This window comes from Ipomoea nil, unplaced genomic scaffold, assembly GCF_001879475.1.
Source record: "Ipomoea nil cultivar Tokyo-kokei standard unplaced genomic scaffold, Asagao_1.1 scaffold2704, whole genome shotgun sequence".
Lineage (NCBI taxonomy): Eukaryota > Viridiplantae > Streptophyta > Magnoliopsida > Solanales > Convolvulaceae > Ipomoea > Ipomoea nil.
In genome coordinates, this window is record NW_017619132.1 from 1145439 (window position 1) to 1162156 (window position 16718).

At 38.2% G+C, this 16718-nt stretch overlaps 3 protein-coding genes across 4 annotated transcripts; 2 read left to right on the forward strand and 1 right to left on the reverse strand.

Annotated features, from left to right (window-relative positions):
* The first annotated feature begins 1061 nt into the window (after positions 1–1061).
* Positions 1062–2104, forward strand: LOC109155788 (lactoylglutathione lyase). The gene is made up of 2 exons (XM_019303437.1): positions 1062–1567; positions 1642–2104. Exons 1-2 carry the CDS (start codon positions 1256–1258, stop codon positions 1888–1890), a joined length of 561 nt encoding a protein of 186 aa, XP_019158982.1. The 5' UTR covers positions 1062–1255; the 3' UTR covers positions 1891–2104.
* Positions 2105–3085: 981 nt separating this feature from the next.
* LOC109155846 (protein transport protein SEC31 homolog B-like) lies at positions 3086–11521 on the forward strand. The gene is made up of 22 exons (XM_019303515.1): positions 3086–3608; positions 4159–4234; positions 4343–4465; positions 5099–5195; positions 5281–5317; positions 5405–5510; positions 5591–5648; positions 6215–6312; positions 6455–6574; positions 6890–6932; positions 7311–7420; positions 7495–7622; positions 7710–8268; positions 8338–8430; positions 8590–8775; positions 8856–9069; positions 9171–9283; positions 9370–9636; positions 9937–10074; positions 10165–10450; positions 10768–11006; positions 11089–11521. The coding sequence occupies exons 1-22, from the start codon at positions 3292–3294 to the stop codon at positions 11176–11178; spliced, it is 3498 nt and encodes a 1165-aa protein (XP_019159060.1). The 5' UTR covers positions 3086–3291; the 3' UTR covers positions 11179–11521.
* On the reverse strand, positions 10597–15032 carry LOC109155850 (pheophytinase, chloroplastic-like). Of its 2 annotated transcripts, none has more exons than XM_019303526.1 (6): positions 14834–15032; positions 13400–14087; positions 13049–13275; positions 12781–12972; positions 12481–12681; positions 10597–10641 (listed from the first exon to the last, which is right to left on the reverse strand). In XM_019303526.1, exons 2-6 carry the CDS (start codon positions 14069–14071, stop codon positions 10623–10625), a joined length of 1311 nt encoding a protein of 436 aa, XP_019159071.1. In that variant the 5' UTR covers positions 14072–14087; positions 14834–15032; the 3' UTR covers positions 10597–10622. The 2 variants fall into 2 exon arrangements, with proteins under 2 accessions (XP_019159071.1, XP_019159070.1); XM_019303525.1 differs by lacking the exon at positions 10597–10641 and adding an exon at positions 11854–12230 and having other exon boundaries at positions 12525–12681.
* Positions 15033–16718: the final 1686 nt, after the last annotated feature.

The window sequence follows — 16718 nt, forward strand, 5'->3', positions numbered from 1 at the left end:
TGCTTGGAGGGGCTGGGGTCGATCCATACGGCGTTTGTGAAGACGGTGGCGGCTTTAAACCACCCTCTCCCCCTCTGGGGACCGGCGATCACTGAAGAATATCTCAGTTTCAGCTTTCATCTTCTGGGATTGTTGAATCAAGTCACCTCTTCCATCTCTCATCTCAATCAAGCCAGACTCTCGCTTTCCCACGCCTTGACCCAAGCCCACCACCATTCTCCGTCGCCGCCGTCGACGGCGGCGGCCAAGAATCTGAGAGGAATTCCGGCGCAGGATCTCCGGAAGGATTTGAAACTCGCAGAGATGAAGAACAGAGTTGACTACGAAGAAATCTCTGACAATAAAGAAAGGGCAATCCACCAATCCCTTCTGATCACGAAACGCGTTTCGTTCTGGATTCTGGGGGCCGTATTATCCGGGCTGTGCAGCGATCTGAAGCCCTTCATGGAACTGAGAAAATCGGTTCTTGGATCTGATCAAGAACCCTTACTGCTACGCCTGGATTCCGTGTTCATCAAGGAAGTTACAGAGAAGCAGCAGAGCGCGGTGAAGGAGGTGAAAGAGATAAACGAATCAGTAGCTAAGGTGGCAGCAGCCATGGAAGGAGATGATTCTGGTGCAAAAGAACTGGGAAAAAAATTAAAGAGATTTGAAGAACATCTGGAAGGGATGAGAAAGCAGACAGATCATCTGTTCAAAGAAGTTTTAGCAGCAAGAAGTGGACTTGTAGATGGGCTTCGATGCAGCAGCAGTGGCTAGCTAGCTAGGTCAAATCAATTAGATTAACTCTTTAATTTGTACATATACTTAATTAGTATATGTGTGTAATATTTACACTAAATAATACTGTATATTTTCAAACAAAGTGTAAAAGACATTAATTTACAGAAAACTTGCCATCACTATATGAGTGTGTGTTTTGTATAAAGTTCATTTCGTGATCTTAACTGTCATAGTCGGTCTAAACAATTGGGTCTATAACTCTCACAAAGAATCAAATTTAAAATTTTATATAGACTGATCTCTTATTTATTCGTGTCACTAGATCACAATATCTGTTAATAAGTTCATATGAGACACCCTCAGACTTGGTTACACGTATGATGTGTAACCATGCAAATTGTCTCTACGTGTCACGTCCCCAGGACAATATATACATCGCCTACGACCGCCATTGATGACTCTTAAAGAAGTATAAAAACCCAGAATCTCCAGGCATTGAGAGCTAGCTAGCCACTTTTCAGATCACTAGAAGATGCAGAGCCTGCGGGAAGAGAGAAGCCATAGCAGAAAGCTTGAAGAAGACGATGAGACGCCATCAATGGCGCTGAACCACGTGTCGAGGCTGTGCAGATCCGTGAAAGACTCGGTGGATTTCTACACCAAGGTTCTGGGGCTGGTGGAGGTGGAGCGGCCGCCGGCGTTCGACGGCTTCGACGGCGCGTGGCTCTTCAACTACGGCGTCGGGATTCACCTGGTTCAAGCTAAGGATGGAGATCAAGATCGTCTCCCCCATCCCACAGATCAACAATCTTTAGACCCCATGGATAACCACATCTCTTTCCAAGTACTTAACCTTCATTCCTTCCATTTACCATTTTTTTCTTTAAGTTATTCATCGGTTTCTATGGTTTCTGTTAGTGTGACGCCATGGAAGCCATGGAGAGAAGGCTGAAGGAGCTGAAGGTGAAATACATGAAAAGAACGGTGGGTGAAGGGGAAGGAGAAGCCATAGATCAGCTGTTCTTCAAGGACCCGGACGGATTCATGATCGAGATCTGCAACTGCGAGAATATCACGCTGGTTCCTCAGCCGTCGCTGGGCAAAATAAAGCTCCCTTCCGACCGTCACACGCCGCCGGTTCAGCCGCCGGAGAAATCATATTCATAGTTGAAATGGTGAACTTGTTGGGCCGGGGTTTATACTTTGATATATTGGGCTTAGCCCACATTACATAATGTGTACCGGCCCATTATGATACATTTGTACCTTGTAACATTTCACCTAGCTTTTAGATTAGGTACCACTAATTAGGCTAATGAGCTGTTCTATGAAATCTACTACTTATATTGTAAGAGAAGAGGCTGAATTATACTTAAATTATACTTTTGTAACTTCCTGTCTAACTACCTTCCAAGCTATTATTATATAAAATTTAATAATTATTATAATAATTAAACTAATTTATCTGCCAAGCACCTTGTGCTCAGATGGCATGTAGTGACCTCTCCCATGTGGGAAGTCATGAGATCGAGCCTCAGTGGAGGCGTTGTTGACTCTTTGTGCTTCATTAGGTTGAGAAAGTATATTTGAACAGATACTACAATGTAATAGAGTCAGTAGCATTCAAAAAAAAAAAAAACTAATTTATCTACCTCTATACTTCTATATATTACTAATAAAAACAAAATCATATTTCTGTAACTTTTCGCCTAAACTATCTTCTAAACTACTATTACTTTTAATCCATGGTAAGTGTATAGATGTTATACATCAGGAATGAAAAAATGTCACATCATAAAAAGAAAAAATGTAATATTAATCGAGTCATTTTTTATAAAATATTTGTTACTTTTAAATTATTTATTAAAAAATTCTTAATTTCTCATTAACATAATCTATCTAATTTCTTTAATATATTTATTATTATTACTCATTACCTGTCTAATTTTCAAAACATATTTGTTAAATAGTTTCTTTATATATTATATAATAAAAATAAATATTATGTATCATAAACATTATTGACTATTTAACTAAATCACATAGTTAATACTGATTAAGCAAATAAAAAATGATGATTGATAATTAATTATGTTATCAAATAGGATTGTCCATTAATATGAATTTTAACCTAATAAAATTTATACATAAACATTGATCTTATTTTCATTTGAATTTATAAATAACATGATTTACTATGTACTATAATCAAATAGAGTTGTAATTTCTCTTTGAAAAAGGGAAAAAATAAAATAAAATAAAATTGGTGTTGTTAACTGTTATTAAGCACTTAAGCATTGGGGAAGCGTGAATTACCGAATTCACCCTTTGGGCTTCTATCAAAACGCCTGCAAGGTGACGAAATCGAACTGAAGTAACAGAAGGAAAGAATGAATGAACACTAAAAAAGTTCCGATTCGTAACCAAACAATTCAATAACACACGCTCTCGATCTGTTGTCCCGCACTGTGAATTCTCCCCCAATTCTCAAACCCAACCCTAGATCCATTTCGCAATCTCTACAAACACAAGGGAGGACGCCTTCGTTGTTGGATTGATCGGTGAGCCATGGCGATTGTGAAGGCGGTGAACAGATCGGCGTCGGCGGCGTTCGCGCCCGACGCGCCGTACCTCGCGGCCGGGACCATGGCGGGTGCGGTCGATCTGTCATTCAGTTCCACGGCCAATCTCGACATCTTCGAGCTCGACTTCACATCAGATGATCGGGAGCTCATCTTGGCCGGCTCGGTGGCAAGCTCCGAGCGGTTCAACCGCTTGTCATGGGGGAAGGCTCTGCCCAATTCCGAAGAATTCTCTCTCGGCCTCATCGCCGGTGGTCTTGTTGATGGCACCATTGGGCTGTGGAATCCCAGGCGTTTGATCTCGTAATTTCCATACCATCATTTTCTTTATTTATGTTATTGAATTTTATTTTATTTGTCAATCAATTTAGTAGCTAAAGATGTGAACTTTTTACTTTATTGTGTTGAGTTATTGAATTGTACTCATTGCATGTGTCTGTGGCTGAGTGTAAACCATTATCAATTCGGACACTGGAAAAGAATTAGAGTTACCAGAATTTCATTGGATACGCAGTCATTTAGTGTGTTGTTAATCTATGCCACTATTTGATCTTTTTACTAGTGAATCGTGTGGAAAAGAAATTATTTTTGAAGTAAAAAATGGTTGACTTGTATTGAATAATTTGATTTATTGTTTTCAGATCAAGTAATAAGTTCTATTTTTCCATGCTAGTTATTGCTTTATTAGGCCATTTCTGGATACTTGCCATCTTTGTTTGCTAAGGACCTTGCTAATAAAAATTTTAAATTTCTAGTGACTATTCACAAATTTTAAATTCCTTTAAATATCTAATTGCATGCTTAGCTATGATTATCTATGTCAATATAATTTTGTTTTAATTTTTTCCACCAGCTCTGGCAAAAGTCGAGAAGGTCCTGAAGCCTCTGAAAATGCATTTGTTGGCCATCTTTCTAACCATAGTGGGCCTGTAAGTAGCATAATTGCATGTCCCATGCTTGATTTCCTTTATGACATTTGCTGTTTTGTTGGAAATCTGGTGATAACAGTGAGTATTATGCTGTTTCTAAATTTTCAGGTTCGTGGTTTGGAGTTTAATGTATTTACTTCAAATCTCCTTGCTTCTGGTGCTGATGAAGGCAAAATTTGCATATGGGATATTGCAAATCCGGTAGAACCTACCCATTATCCTCCTCTGAAGGTATGTAGCAACTTAAGATGTAAAAAATAGTCTGCAAGCCTTTGTAGTAACAACTTCTCTTAGAACCATGTTTATATCTCCTGCTTCCAACTTTCTGAAGACCAAAACAGCTAAAAGAAAATTAAATTTTAATAAAATCATTCGAAACAAAGCATTCAATTGTGCTGCAGAAATCTTTGCTAACTTATCTCCTGAACTGCTATAAATCTTTGCTGAAGGGAATCAAGTATTCTTTTCATCTAGACAACTCTCTAGTATTAGTTAGAGAATCTAGTGTAGTATATAAAAATGTGGTTAAAAATGCACAAAGAATATGTCCAACACCTGGAAGTGCATATATATCCTCCAAGTTTGGCTGTTGCCTTACTTGCACAAAGAGCATTGCAAAATTACAGAAAGCCTTTATTAGTACGTAAAAGGAGTTAATCCAGAGATGTATTACCCAGCTTATGGACTTTTTATATAATTTAGAAGGAGAAATTGAATGATGATTTAATTATAAAATGTCATTTCTTGCTTCTCTATCCTATTGTGTCATTCTGCCTAGATCCATCTTTGGGTGTATTTCTTCTAATGTAACTTTAAGTGGACAATCTGCTGAATGCGGACACAATAATTGTGAGATTTTTGTAGGGTAGTGGATCATCAGCCCAAAGTGAAATTTCATATGTATCCTGGAACAGCAAGGTTCAGCATGTATTGGCATCCACATCACTGAATGGAACAACTGGTGAGCAATATGATATGATAGTTAACTATCCACTTTAAGGTGGAACAATCAGCCACTTACTCTTTTCTTTTCCTTTTTAACTCAGTGGTTTGGGATCTTAGGAAGCAAAAGCCAGTCATAAGGTAAGAACTTTTTCCTTAATTGCAAAGAAAATTTATTTTAGTACATTATTGATTACTAGTTAACCTTTATTAGTTGGAAACATGCAGTTTCTCAGATTCCATTAGAAGGCGCTGTTCTGTTTTGCAGTGGCATCCTGATTTTGCCACTCAGCTTATTGTATCATCTGATGAAGATGGTTCACCTGCACTCATGGTATAGTTTGTCTGCCCTTTTCTGCTAATATAATGCATTTATCATGATGTAAGCTGCAACTGAGATATATATTGTTACAGATGTGGGATATGCGGAATGTAATGTCTCCAGTGAAAGAGTTTGTGGGGCATACTAAGGGTATGTGTACTTAACTGTTTGTTTTTTCCTTTTCTTTGAGTTGCTTGTGTTTAGCCTCTTGTCAAAAGCTTGATTTGGGCACTAGAAATAAGTTCTTAAAGCTGGACAGCTGCATCTATGTACTGCTTACATTTATTTTTAATAGCATGCTGATAGTACTTTGCAAATCTTTTAAGAGCTCCTCTGATAGTTTAATTTAGATGAAAGATTTAAGTTTATTCTAGCTCCTGCCTAAGCATTTAGCTGAGCCTTTGTATGATTTTATTTTAGTCCTGTCCCGAAGGCTTTCAAGAATACGTTTTTGTTTCTTGGTGCTAATTGTCATGAAAATCTCTCCCTCTTGTTTATGGGTTGAAAAATAGCACACATGAAGCGACTGATATGTTGCTTTGCACTTTTCTGAACCAAAGGCAGTAACTTGTGTCCTATTTACTTAATGCAGCATGCTTTTCTATACCCTTATTACTTTCTTAACTTCACTTTGATGCCCTATGTTTATGTTTTTATTTTTCCTGGATACCTTCATTACAATCTTTTAATTTTAATTCCTGATTTCTGCTGGTCAGGTGTCATTGCAATGTCCTGGTGTCCCATTGACAGTTCCTACCTACTTACTTGTGCAAAAGATAACCGCACTATATGCTGGGATGTTGTATCAGGAGAGGTGGGCAAATTTAGCATTTGTACTTGATATTTAATTTGTGTGGAATACCTGCTCTTTTTCTTTCCTCTGTGAGTTATAAATTCTCTGTAGAAACAGCCAAGAATTCGTCAGCTTTTTAAGAAAGTTTCAATTGCTTCTGCAGATTGTCTCTGAATTGCCATCAGGAACTAATTGGAATTTTGATGTACACTGGTATCCCAAGTGCCCGGGTGTCATATCAGCATCTTCATTTGATGGAAAGATTGGGATTTATAATATTGAGGTCTGTTCCTGTTTTGATTTTGCGTAACTACATCAATTAGCATTTGACTAATTCGAAGAGACAGACAGCTTTCTTCTTTTTAGATTTTTCCTCAATTACATGCTCTTCCTTTTTGGTTGTGATTTGACAAACTAAAGAAACTGTGTAGCATTTACAATAGCACACTCTATATTACAGTGTAATTATTTATATCTTTCAGTGATTTTTAAATTGTGGTTTCCAGTTTGTGGTGAATATTGATAAGTAGTGTGGCAACAGTTTGACTTTATTAATTATTAATCTTGGAGAATATTTCATTTCTTTTTTATTTTGCAGGGTTGTGATCGATATGTTGGTGAAGATGGCAATTTTGGAGCAGGTATGATAGTTTATTAACCTTTTGATTTTTCAAAAGTTACAGTCTATCACTGTAGCTAAATGCAATTATTTTGTACAGAGGTTAGTGTGGCTCTTTTAGGAATGACAATGGGTATCTTTCTTCATAGTGGTTATAATGTATGTCATTGTTTAAACATTGGCTCAAAGCACATAGAAATTAATTTTGTTAGGATAATTCTTATTCACAATAAGCCTTCATTTGATGCTTGCTAAGTTTTTAGTCAGGAAAAAACTTGGCACTTACATGATAGTTTATTTATTTTATATTGTATTTTCTTTCTTTTCTTTATTTTATCATTTCCATATTATAATATAGATTTTGATTTGACATTATTTCGAAAAATGTACAATGGAGCAGCTTCTTTGAAAGCTCCAAAATGGTACAAACGAGGAGGAGGAGTGTCATTTGGTTTTGGAGGGAAGCTGGTCTCATTTAACTCCACTAATGCCTCAGATAAACCATCAGAGGTGTGCTGAGTAGGTTTATGTTACTTTTTTCTCCTCATCTGTCTTTACTTTGTATAAGGTGTTCTCTTTTCCAGGTCTATGTGCGTACTGTGGTTACTGAACATGGTTTAGTCAGTCGTTCTTCCGATTTTGAGACTATGATCCAGGATGGGGAGAGATCCCAACTCAGGCTTCTGTGTGACAAGAAATCCCAAGATTTAGAGTATGGCATTTCCACGAGTTAATGAAAGGATTTTGTTTCATTCAATTATGCTTTCTAAATGTTTGCTTCATTCCTTTATTTGAACAGATCTAATGATGAAAGGGAGACATGGGGTTTTCTGAAGGTTATGTTTGAAGAGGATGGAGCTGCAAGGACAAAATTGCTTTCACACCTTGGTTTCAGTCTGCCTGTAGAAGAAAAAGTTGCCAAGCAGGATGATATTTCTGATCAAGTATCTGCTCTTGGCCTAGGTGAAAGTGTTACAAGTACAGAACAAAATACCATGAAGAAAGAAACCACAGGGCTACCATTTGATAATGGAGAAGATTTCTTTAACAATCTTCCCAGTCCGAAAACTGAAACTCCTGTGTCAACCTCTGGGAATAACTTTGATAATAATGAAGCTGCTTCAGGCTGGGAGGAATCTCCATCAGCGATAAATGGATTAGAGGAGAGTACTGACTCGTCTTCTGAAGATGCTATTCTGCGCGCTTTGGTTGTTGGGGATTACAAGACTGCTGTGGCACACTGCATATCTGCTAATAGAATGGCTGATGCATTAGTTATTGCCCATGTTGGTGGTACTTCCCTGTGGGAAAGCACTCGAAATCAATACCTTAAGACAAGTCAATTGCCTTACCTTAAGGTAATGAAGTTTTATGAGATTCTCTTACTGCATTGACATTTTTGTGACACTAACATCTTTTAATGTCAGGTTGTCTCTGCAATGGTTAGCAATGATCTCATGAGCCTTGTAAAAAGCAGGCCATTGAAATCGTGGAAGGAAACACTTGCTCTCCTTTGCACTGTAAGTCCAAACCCCAGATTTCATGTTTATGCTATACAAACCAATGGAGCAGACATGTTTTTACTTTTTAGGACTTCTATTACGCCAAATCTGGGCAGAGACCATCCTATTCATTTGATGCGGTTTTATATTTTGATCGTATTTTCCTTTTTCATACAGTTTGCTCAGCAAGACGAATGGACATTGTTGTGTGACACACTTGGTTCGAGACTTTTTGCTGCCGGTGAAACACTTCCAGCAACACTTTGTTTTATATGTGCTGGGAATATAGATAAAACAATAGAGATATGGTCGAGGACACTGTCAGATATTCATGATGGCATATCATATTTTGATCTCCTTCAGGTATTGTGCTGTCTGTGATGTTTTGGCAAACCTATGCTCTGGTCAGTTAAGCAGCTTTATGTTTGTTCTTTTTTCTATAGGATTTAATGGAAAAGACAATAGTATTTGCACTTGCAACGAGACAGAAGCGGTTTAGCGCTTCTCTATGCAAGCTTGTTGAGAAGTATGCTGAAATCTTAGCAAGTCAGGGGCAATTAAGTACAGCAATGAAGTACTTGAAGGTTTTGGGAACTGAGGAATTGTCTCCTGAGCTGACAATCTTACAAGATCGTATTGCCCTCTCAATTTCACCAGGTTAGACCCTTGACAGCAACTCTAGTTTTGGTAAATTAACTTGTCACTCTGCTAAATGAATCTGAATAATTGTTGCAACTTGAATTTTTCCTTCTTTGCAGACAAGGACACTAGGTCTATGGCTTTTGAGAACTCACAGTTGCAAACGGGACCTGGATACAGCTCTGAACAGCCAAGTTATGGCATGAATGGTGCATCTCAACACTATTATCCGGTAATAAATTCGCTAATATGTTGTGCCTTCTTCGAGACTTTACTGTTCATGCTACTAATTTTTTTCTTTTTCTTTTCCCTGCTCAGGAATCACCCATGCAAAACACACCAGGCACTCTTAATGGTCCATATGCTGAAAATTATCAGTCTACTCATGGTCCTTCGTTCAAGGGATATACTCCTCCTTCCTCTTATCAGCCTGCTCCTCCTTCCCCCTATATGCCTTCTCCTCCTTCCTATCAGCCCACTCCTCCTTCCTATCAGCCCACTCCCCCTTCCTTTCAGCCTGCTCCACAGCAGAATGTCCAACAACCTAACATGTTTCTTCCCACACCAGTTCATCATGTTCCCCAGGTATTCACATCATTTGGTTCACATTCTCTGAAAAGTAACGCTACAATGCTGAATTTGTGCTTGCATAGACTGTTAGTGAAAAAGGTGTTGCTTGCAGCATAATTATTTTAGATTGTTCAATATGATTTGCACTGAATTAGACGTCTGAAATCATCGTGCTCCGTCCTTGGCAGCTATAATCTAATCAATTAGTATAAATGCAAAGTTTAATTAGTAGGACAATATTTTAATGCAAGTTTCTTGACTTGTTTTGCCTTTTTTTATTCAACTTCTCAAATTAAACTTGTATTTCTGTTTTAGCCACCTTTGCAGGGAAATATTGCTGCACCACCTGCTGCCGGTCAGTCTACTATAAAACCTTTTGTTCCAACTAACCCCCCGGCTCTGAGAAATGTGGAGCAATATCAACAGCCCACTTTGGGTTCCCAGTTGTATCCTGTACGTTATGCCGTTTTGTTATTAGGATGAATAAAACATAACTAATTTGAAGCCTTTAAACATAACTAATTTTCTCAAGCATGTTTTCAGGGGCAGGCTAACCCTAGTTTTCCAACCGGTCCTCATGTGCCTGGTGGTGCATATGACCCTAACGTGTCACAAGTCAATCCGCCTCTCGGACAAAGGATGCCTCAAGTGGTTTCACCTTCTCCAAATGTTAGGGGATTCGCCCCGGTTACAAATCCGGGAGTTCAAAGACCTAATGTGAGTGCCATGCAACCTCCCAGCCCCACTCAAGCAGCACCTGTCCAACCACCTGTAACTCCTGCTGTTCCCCCACCGACAGTGCAGACAGTCGATACCTCTAATGTGCCTGGTATTTTCCACTTTCACTTCTTTCCATATGCTCGTTTCAGTCAGCAACTACTCTTGAATCCTTCCCAGTGTTGCAAAAATCGGGTCTAGGCGCCGATTTTCGGCGCCTAGGCGCTAGGTGGTCGGCCACCTAGGCGCCCTAGATGCCTGCCTGCCTAGGCGCTCTAGGCGCCCTAGGCGGTCCCCAGGCGCCTAGCGATTTTTTCAACCTTGATCCTTCCTACGAACAAAAAACCTATCTGAGAATTAATGAAGTTGTCTGCGTTTTAATTGTCTTTCGCCATCTCGTTTAACTTGGTTGTGGATTCCATGCTACAGCTGAACAAAAACCTGTCATAGCAACATTGACTAGGCTCTTCAACGAGACATCAGAAGCATTAGGAGGGCCACGGGCAAATCCAGCTAAGAAACGTGAGATTGATGATAATTCAAAGAAGCTAGGTGCGTTGTTTGCTAAACTCAATGGTGGAGATATATCTAAGAACGCTTCAGAAAAGCTCGTCCAGCTTTGTCGGGCTTTGGACAACGGTGACTTCAGTACTGCCCTTCAGATCCAGGTATCCTTCTGGAGGGTCCTCTCCTTTAAAGTTACACAGGTTGGACATGAAACTAACCTTTGTCGATTTCTCATTCACGTAGGTGCTCTTGACGACAAGTGATTGGGACGAGTGCAACTTTTGGCTAGCGACGCTGAAGCGAATGATCAAGACGAGGCAGAACTTTAGATAAACACGGTAAACTTCCCCAGACAAAATTTAGATTCTCTTACTTGAGTGTTTTCCAATCGTGGGTTCAATGGCCTCCGGCATACACGAGGATCATCCAAACAGTTGAGAATTATATGGAATTCAGGTTTCTTTTTCTGTCAAACCATCTCCCCTAATTCCCATAGAGGCAAAAGAGAATATAGTTCTCATAGACTATGCAAGACAGATTGGTCTTTCCTTTAAACTTTGTAATGTTGAAATATAGACATTTTTGTTTCAAATAGATATAACACTTTTTAGCTGTAATTCTTTTAGAACTCCATTTCACAAGCAAAGCTTCACTTAAAGAATTCTTAACTTGGTTATGTTCAATTTTGGCCATCAATAACCAAATTGGTCGAACAGAGCTATCTATTGACCTTCTTAATTTGAGACGATCATCTATGGACAACCTGGTTTATTCCTCCTATGTGATTTGCAGATTATTTTACAAGAGCGGAATTTATTAGTGCATGCTCTAAAATAGTAGGGATTAGGGATTGAAGTTGTTAAAAATCTATGATTTTGTAAACCTAGGGAGTGTGGTTGAGTGAAAAGGACTCATTCATCCTTAACCAAAGGTCAAGGGTTCGATCATTGACTATGGGTATGAAGCAGCCTTAAATCTCCAGAAAAAGGTGTTTACAATTCAGCAAGAACCCAAAAAAAAAAAATAATAAAAAATCTATGATTCTATGTATTATGAATTTCACATCTTTACAACTATGTGGTTCTGGGAGATTGAATACCAATCCTAAATGCAAAACAATCACCATCTACATCACAAGCAAATTATTTACTTGGAAGACCATTGCCTTGGAATGGAAGGTTAAGGTATGAGCCAAACCTTTTCCAGAAAGAGAAGTTGGATCCATAGAACTGTACATTTACTGGTTTTCTCAATCCCTCTCGAACGAATTCCAGCTCTTTAAAAACGTCCAATGCAGCGCTTTCCGGGCTATCAACAAGCGGCAATGCAACCGAGCCCTTCGACTCCAAGCTTGTGATCCACCCGCGTAGTAGAAAATTCACAACCTGCACACCAGGAAAGCTCGGTTATCTGTCTATTGCATCTGTATTTATACATCGAAGTGTCCACACAGAGAGATGAGGATCAAAACGCATGTTTTACACCTAATAAAGGGCGGAGGCCAGGACAGGGCTTAGGGCCAAGTCCAGCACGTGGTATCAGAGCCTTTTCTTCCTAATTCTATCTCCTAATATTTCTTTAGACTTCTCGGCAGTGTTGCAAAAATCGCGCCTAGGCGCTAGGCGGTCCCCAGGCCTAGCGATTTTTTCAACATTGCTTCTCGGTATTAAGCAGTATACCTCTGGGACTTCGTCGTGGGGGCAGTGACCAGCAGGGCTAATCTCGTAATATGGAGCTTCAGGCACTCGCCTCTTCACCTGTGCGCCCCAGATAGGCTTCACCCACGGATCATCCTTCCCATATACGAGACAGATCGGTATGTTGTTCGCTCGACACCTACATTTTGTCAAGTAGAATTTTCATTACTTCGAGCTAGTAATGTAAAAATTTAAAAAGAATCAAGCGCATAGCAGCTTAACCGTGTTCTATACCCACCCAGAAAGAGCCTCGTCGAATGATAATTGGCTCTGAGGAGCAAACATTATTGAAGTAAACACTGCTGCTGCAGCCGGATGCTTCGTCGTCTCAAGTATACGGGAAAAGACTCCATCAACGTTCGTAGAGTGATCCGCATAAACCTGTTTAAGAACCTCCGTGATACTATCAGGATCGCTAATTTTCTGCCATCTGATATAAATAGTAAACAAATTAAGATCGTGATAAAGCACATAAAAGAAGAGAACGGATGAAGTTTAGTGCGTACACAAGTTCTGTCATCTTTCTAACGGGTGCTGGAATAGGAAATGTTCCCGGCATTGGGAATATTCGGGATAATCTTGGAGACTTGATAGGATTAGGAAGAAAACCCCAAAAAGGCGTTGCGTTTAGCAAAGTTACGCCTTTCACCAAATGAGGATTGCGTGCTGCAAAGTAGAGTGCAACGTAGCCTCCAAGTGAATTTCCCACAATGTAAACCGGTTCTTTTATTACCTGCAGTTATCAAAATACCAACTTTATTCATTTCTCTACCCCGTAAAAATGATCCTAGGATAAACGCTCTCAACTGTTCTTTTAAGGTAGTTCTTAAATAGTAAAAAAATCAGTCATAAAGTACCTCTTCGATAAAAGAGCGAACTTGGTCTCTCCACAAGTCCATAGAATAAACGAGTTCTTTTGCCCAAGGTTGAGCTTCATCTCCAAAACCCCAAACGAGATCCTCTTCTCCGGACTGCAAAGTTGGATCGTCGCTCGGCATTGACAAACCCTGCCCTAGAAAGTCTAACGCCCAAGCTCTGAAATCACGGCCAAGATCCTTCAGCTGTTTTTCATAGTGGAAGGACCCAACGCCAAAGCCCGGGAGAAAAAGTATTGGCGGGGAATTCACATTTTCAGACCCTGATTTTTCGTAATGAACGTTCAGTTTAGGCTTCCATTCCCAGAAGCAACTGCTAATTGGAGCTACGTATTCACCCTTGGATTCATCTGGCAAACCCGGTATCAAAATTTCTCGTACTTTCCCAGTATCAGTTATGCTACGGGCACCCTCTTCCCGATCGAGTATATAAGAGTTATAGGTTCCCCCGACGAGACTGGAACCAGAATTTTGTTGTAATCCCTTAAAACCACCGATAGTCAGACAATGTTGACTCCTGCAAAATTTGTTCGATCTAAAATGATCCAAGGGGGACGATCTCATATGGCTAGGTTTGAAAACAATGCAACACAAACTTCTCTGTTGTAAAATGGAATGCCTACACAGTCCAGAATGGCACGAAAGAATTTCCATCCCACGAATACGCTCCCTGAAATTAGATTCAACAGTTCAACAAACTTTGAACTCATGACTTTTGACATGGCTCTGATACCAAATTGAAGCATATGCTCCATCTCAACTAAAAGTTATAGTTGAATTGCACATTTATGTTTATATATATTATATGCTCATAACTTAAGCTCATTAAGGATTGTCACAAATCTTGTCACTACCCGAGAGTGTGTATTGGTAAACCCCTCGCTCATGTATAATAGCCCGCAAACTACTGGGAGATAAATCGGTAAAATCACACAGGAAGGATAAACCGCACTAACCCACAAATCACGTCCCATAAACCACACAGGAAAAGTAAACCACGATAGGAAGTATGCAATACTCAAAGTTAAGCATCATCCCTAAAACTGAACATAAGCAAACAAGAAGAACCAATAAACTACTTCATAAGGGTGTCTGATTATTTGATTAATCAATCATCATAATGCTAAACCTTAGCTGTGTGCTTAGAATCTCAACCTGAGGCATTCACCCACTACCATATCCTAATTCAACTGCAAAATTTCATGAAATTTTGCATTATCTCTGAATGAAAGAAGGTTATTGAGGTTATTCTATCAGAATTCTTGAACACCCAGAGACTAAAGATCACTAAAAATTAGTTCTTTGAAGCTAAAATTGACACCAGAACACAAAAGAAAACTGTTAAAATTACAAAACTGAGAGAAGAGAGTGGATAGTGAGTGTTAGCAAGAAGGAGGGAGGGAAAATGGATATCACCTTTAAACAACTGAGCAAGATTTCATTAGCAGCGCATCTGAGATTCTGGGAGAGGAAGACAGAGGCTTTTTAGATATTCCCTTCTGAAAAACAGGCAAGAAATTGCAAAAGCAGCAGTCTTTGTATAGACACTCCACTACAATCCAAAGGGGGGGAGAGATTTTGGGAGTTGCTTAAAAGCCTGAAAGGCATGGGTTTTGTTTAGAAGCCAGGAAAAATCAAGAAATAATAATACCTGTAATTTAACTTTTTATTTGGCATATTCTTTTCTTCTCCAAAAAAATTGAATCACCACCTCCGAGGACCCTCACATCTTAGTCGATTGACAAATTATTGTGTGGACTACGGTTCAAAACTATGTCATTTTGGTATTTAAAAAACTTGTATGTTAGAATAATAAACGCTCTGGATAAGATAATGTATTTTATGAGTCAAAATAATATACTTTATATGTGTTAGAATAATTGAATTTTTAAGGTAAACTAATGTATTTTATAAGTTAGAATAATATATTTTGTGAATTAAAATAATGTACTTTATATGTTAGAATAATATTTTTTATGAGTTAAAATAATATATAATGAACTTTATGTCTTAAATAATAAAATTTTTGAGGTAAGATAATTATTTTATAAGTTAAAATAATTTATTTATATGTTTAAATAATATATTTCCTGAGTTAGAATAATGTACTTGGAGTTGAAATTGGGCTGCTCATTTCTAAATATGATATTGGGCTATGATTACGGGCCAGCTTTGAAACCAATTCAAATCCTATGGGCTTCAATTTCTCCAATCTAGACTTCATATATTATTCAATTCTTTCTTCTTTTTTTCCCTTGCAAGATTCGATATTTTCACTGCTATCAAACTAATCTGAAATCGTGCTGCAGAGTTTTTTTTTTTTTTTTTTTTTTTTTGAAAAATTCAATGTATTTGAAGTTATTCAAAAAATTAAAATTTCATCTCTAATTATTAACTTTCTGTTTTAACAAATTTCAACTTATACTCTAAAAATTGTTTTATATTTCGTTCGAAAATCGATACACAATAAATGTATACAATGTCATATATTTGATAAAATTATACTATGTTAGTAAAATAAAATAATAATAATTTTATTAAAAACAAACATGAAAATAACATTGATACGATTAATTCCCGGAGATAGGACTAGGGTTGGACCCTTTCGGGTCAACTACATTGCACTCGGGTTTATGGATGAGGTATATCTGGACTAGGAACTGAATTAGTTCAATCGAATAGGTCTTAGGTAGTTGAGAAAGCAAATGTCCCCTCTAAGGCAATAAATGTGCCTTATACAGGTGAGCATCGGGACACATGTCAGGGTTCGACGGTCATAGAGGTCATGTCAATGCTCTAATATAAAGGAAAATGGTGATGCGAAGTTATTTGACTATTCCTTGTGTGTATAACATATTGGCGGGGCGGAATATTTACTATCCCGATCTCGAAAACTGGATTTTCGACCCTAGATAACCGACATGAAATGCTCTGGAGAGTCCTTGCTTTCTTCAGCTCCATGTGGTTCAGGTCAGTTCATCTCACATATATCCGGTCATGCACATATAAGTCCTATCAAACACTTTTCATCCTTGAATTGTAGAAAAATAATTCATAACACTTTTTATCTCTCAATTATATTATCGTTACTTTTTGCACCTCAACTATTGTGAAGTGACTTTTTCGTTTATCAATTATTTATGATGTAAATTTTTAACTCAACACCAATAGAACTCATAAATTAAAAAGTCACTTATCAGTTGAGGCTGATATTGGCCTTCTAAATAGGTTTACCTCTTTGTAGTAATCTTAATCTAGATTACAATTTCGAATAATATGTAAATCAAAATAAAATATAAAA

Coding starts and splice junctions, on each gene's coding strand:
- LOC109155788 (XM_019303437.1), top strand. CDS start 1,256: ATGCAGAGCCTGCGGGAAGAGAGAAGCCATAGCAGAAAGCTTGAAGAA. Junction 1,568..1,641: donor ATAACCACATCTCTTTCCAA/GTACTTAACCTT, acceptor GGTTTCTGTTAG/TGTGACGCCATGGAAGCCAT.
- LOC109155846 (XM_019303515.1), top strand. CDS start 3,292: ATGGCGATTGTGAAGGCGGTGAACAGATCGGCGTCGGCGGCGTTCGCG. Junction 5,511..5,590: donor ATGGTTCACCTGCACTCATG/GTATAGTTTGTC, acceptor ATATTGTTACAG/ATGTGGGATATGCGGAATGT. Junction 10,075..10,164: donor TGGGTTCCCAGTTGTATCCT/GTACGTTATGCC, acceptor GCATGTTTTCAG/GGGCAGGCTAACCCTAGTTT.
- LOC109155850 (XM_019303525.1), bottom strand. CDS start 14,071: ATGGAAATTCTTTCGTGCCATTCTGGACTGTGTAGGCATTCCATTTTA. Junction 12,682..12,780: donor TTCGACGAGGCTCTTTCTGG/GTGGGTATAGAA, acceptor GACAAAATGTAG/GTGTCGAGCGAACAACATAC. Junction 12,231..12,524: donor CCCACGACGAAGTCCCAGAG/GTATACTGCTTA, acceptor CCTGGTGTGCAG/GTTGTGAATTTTCTACTACG.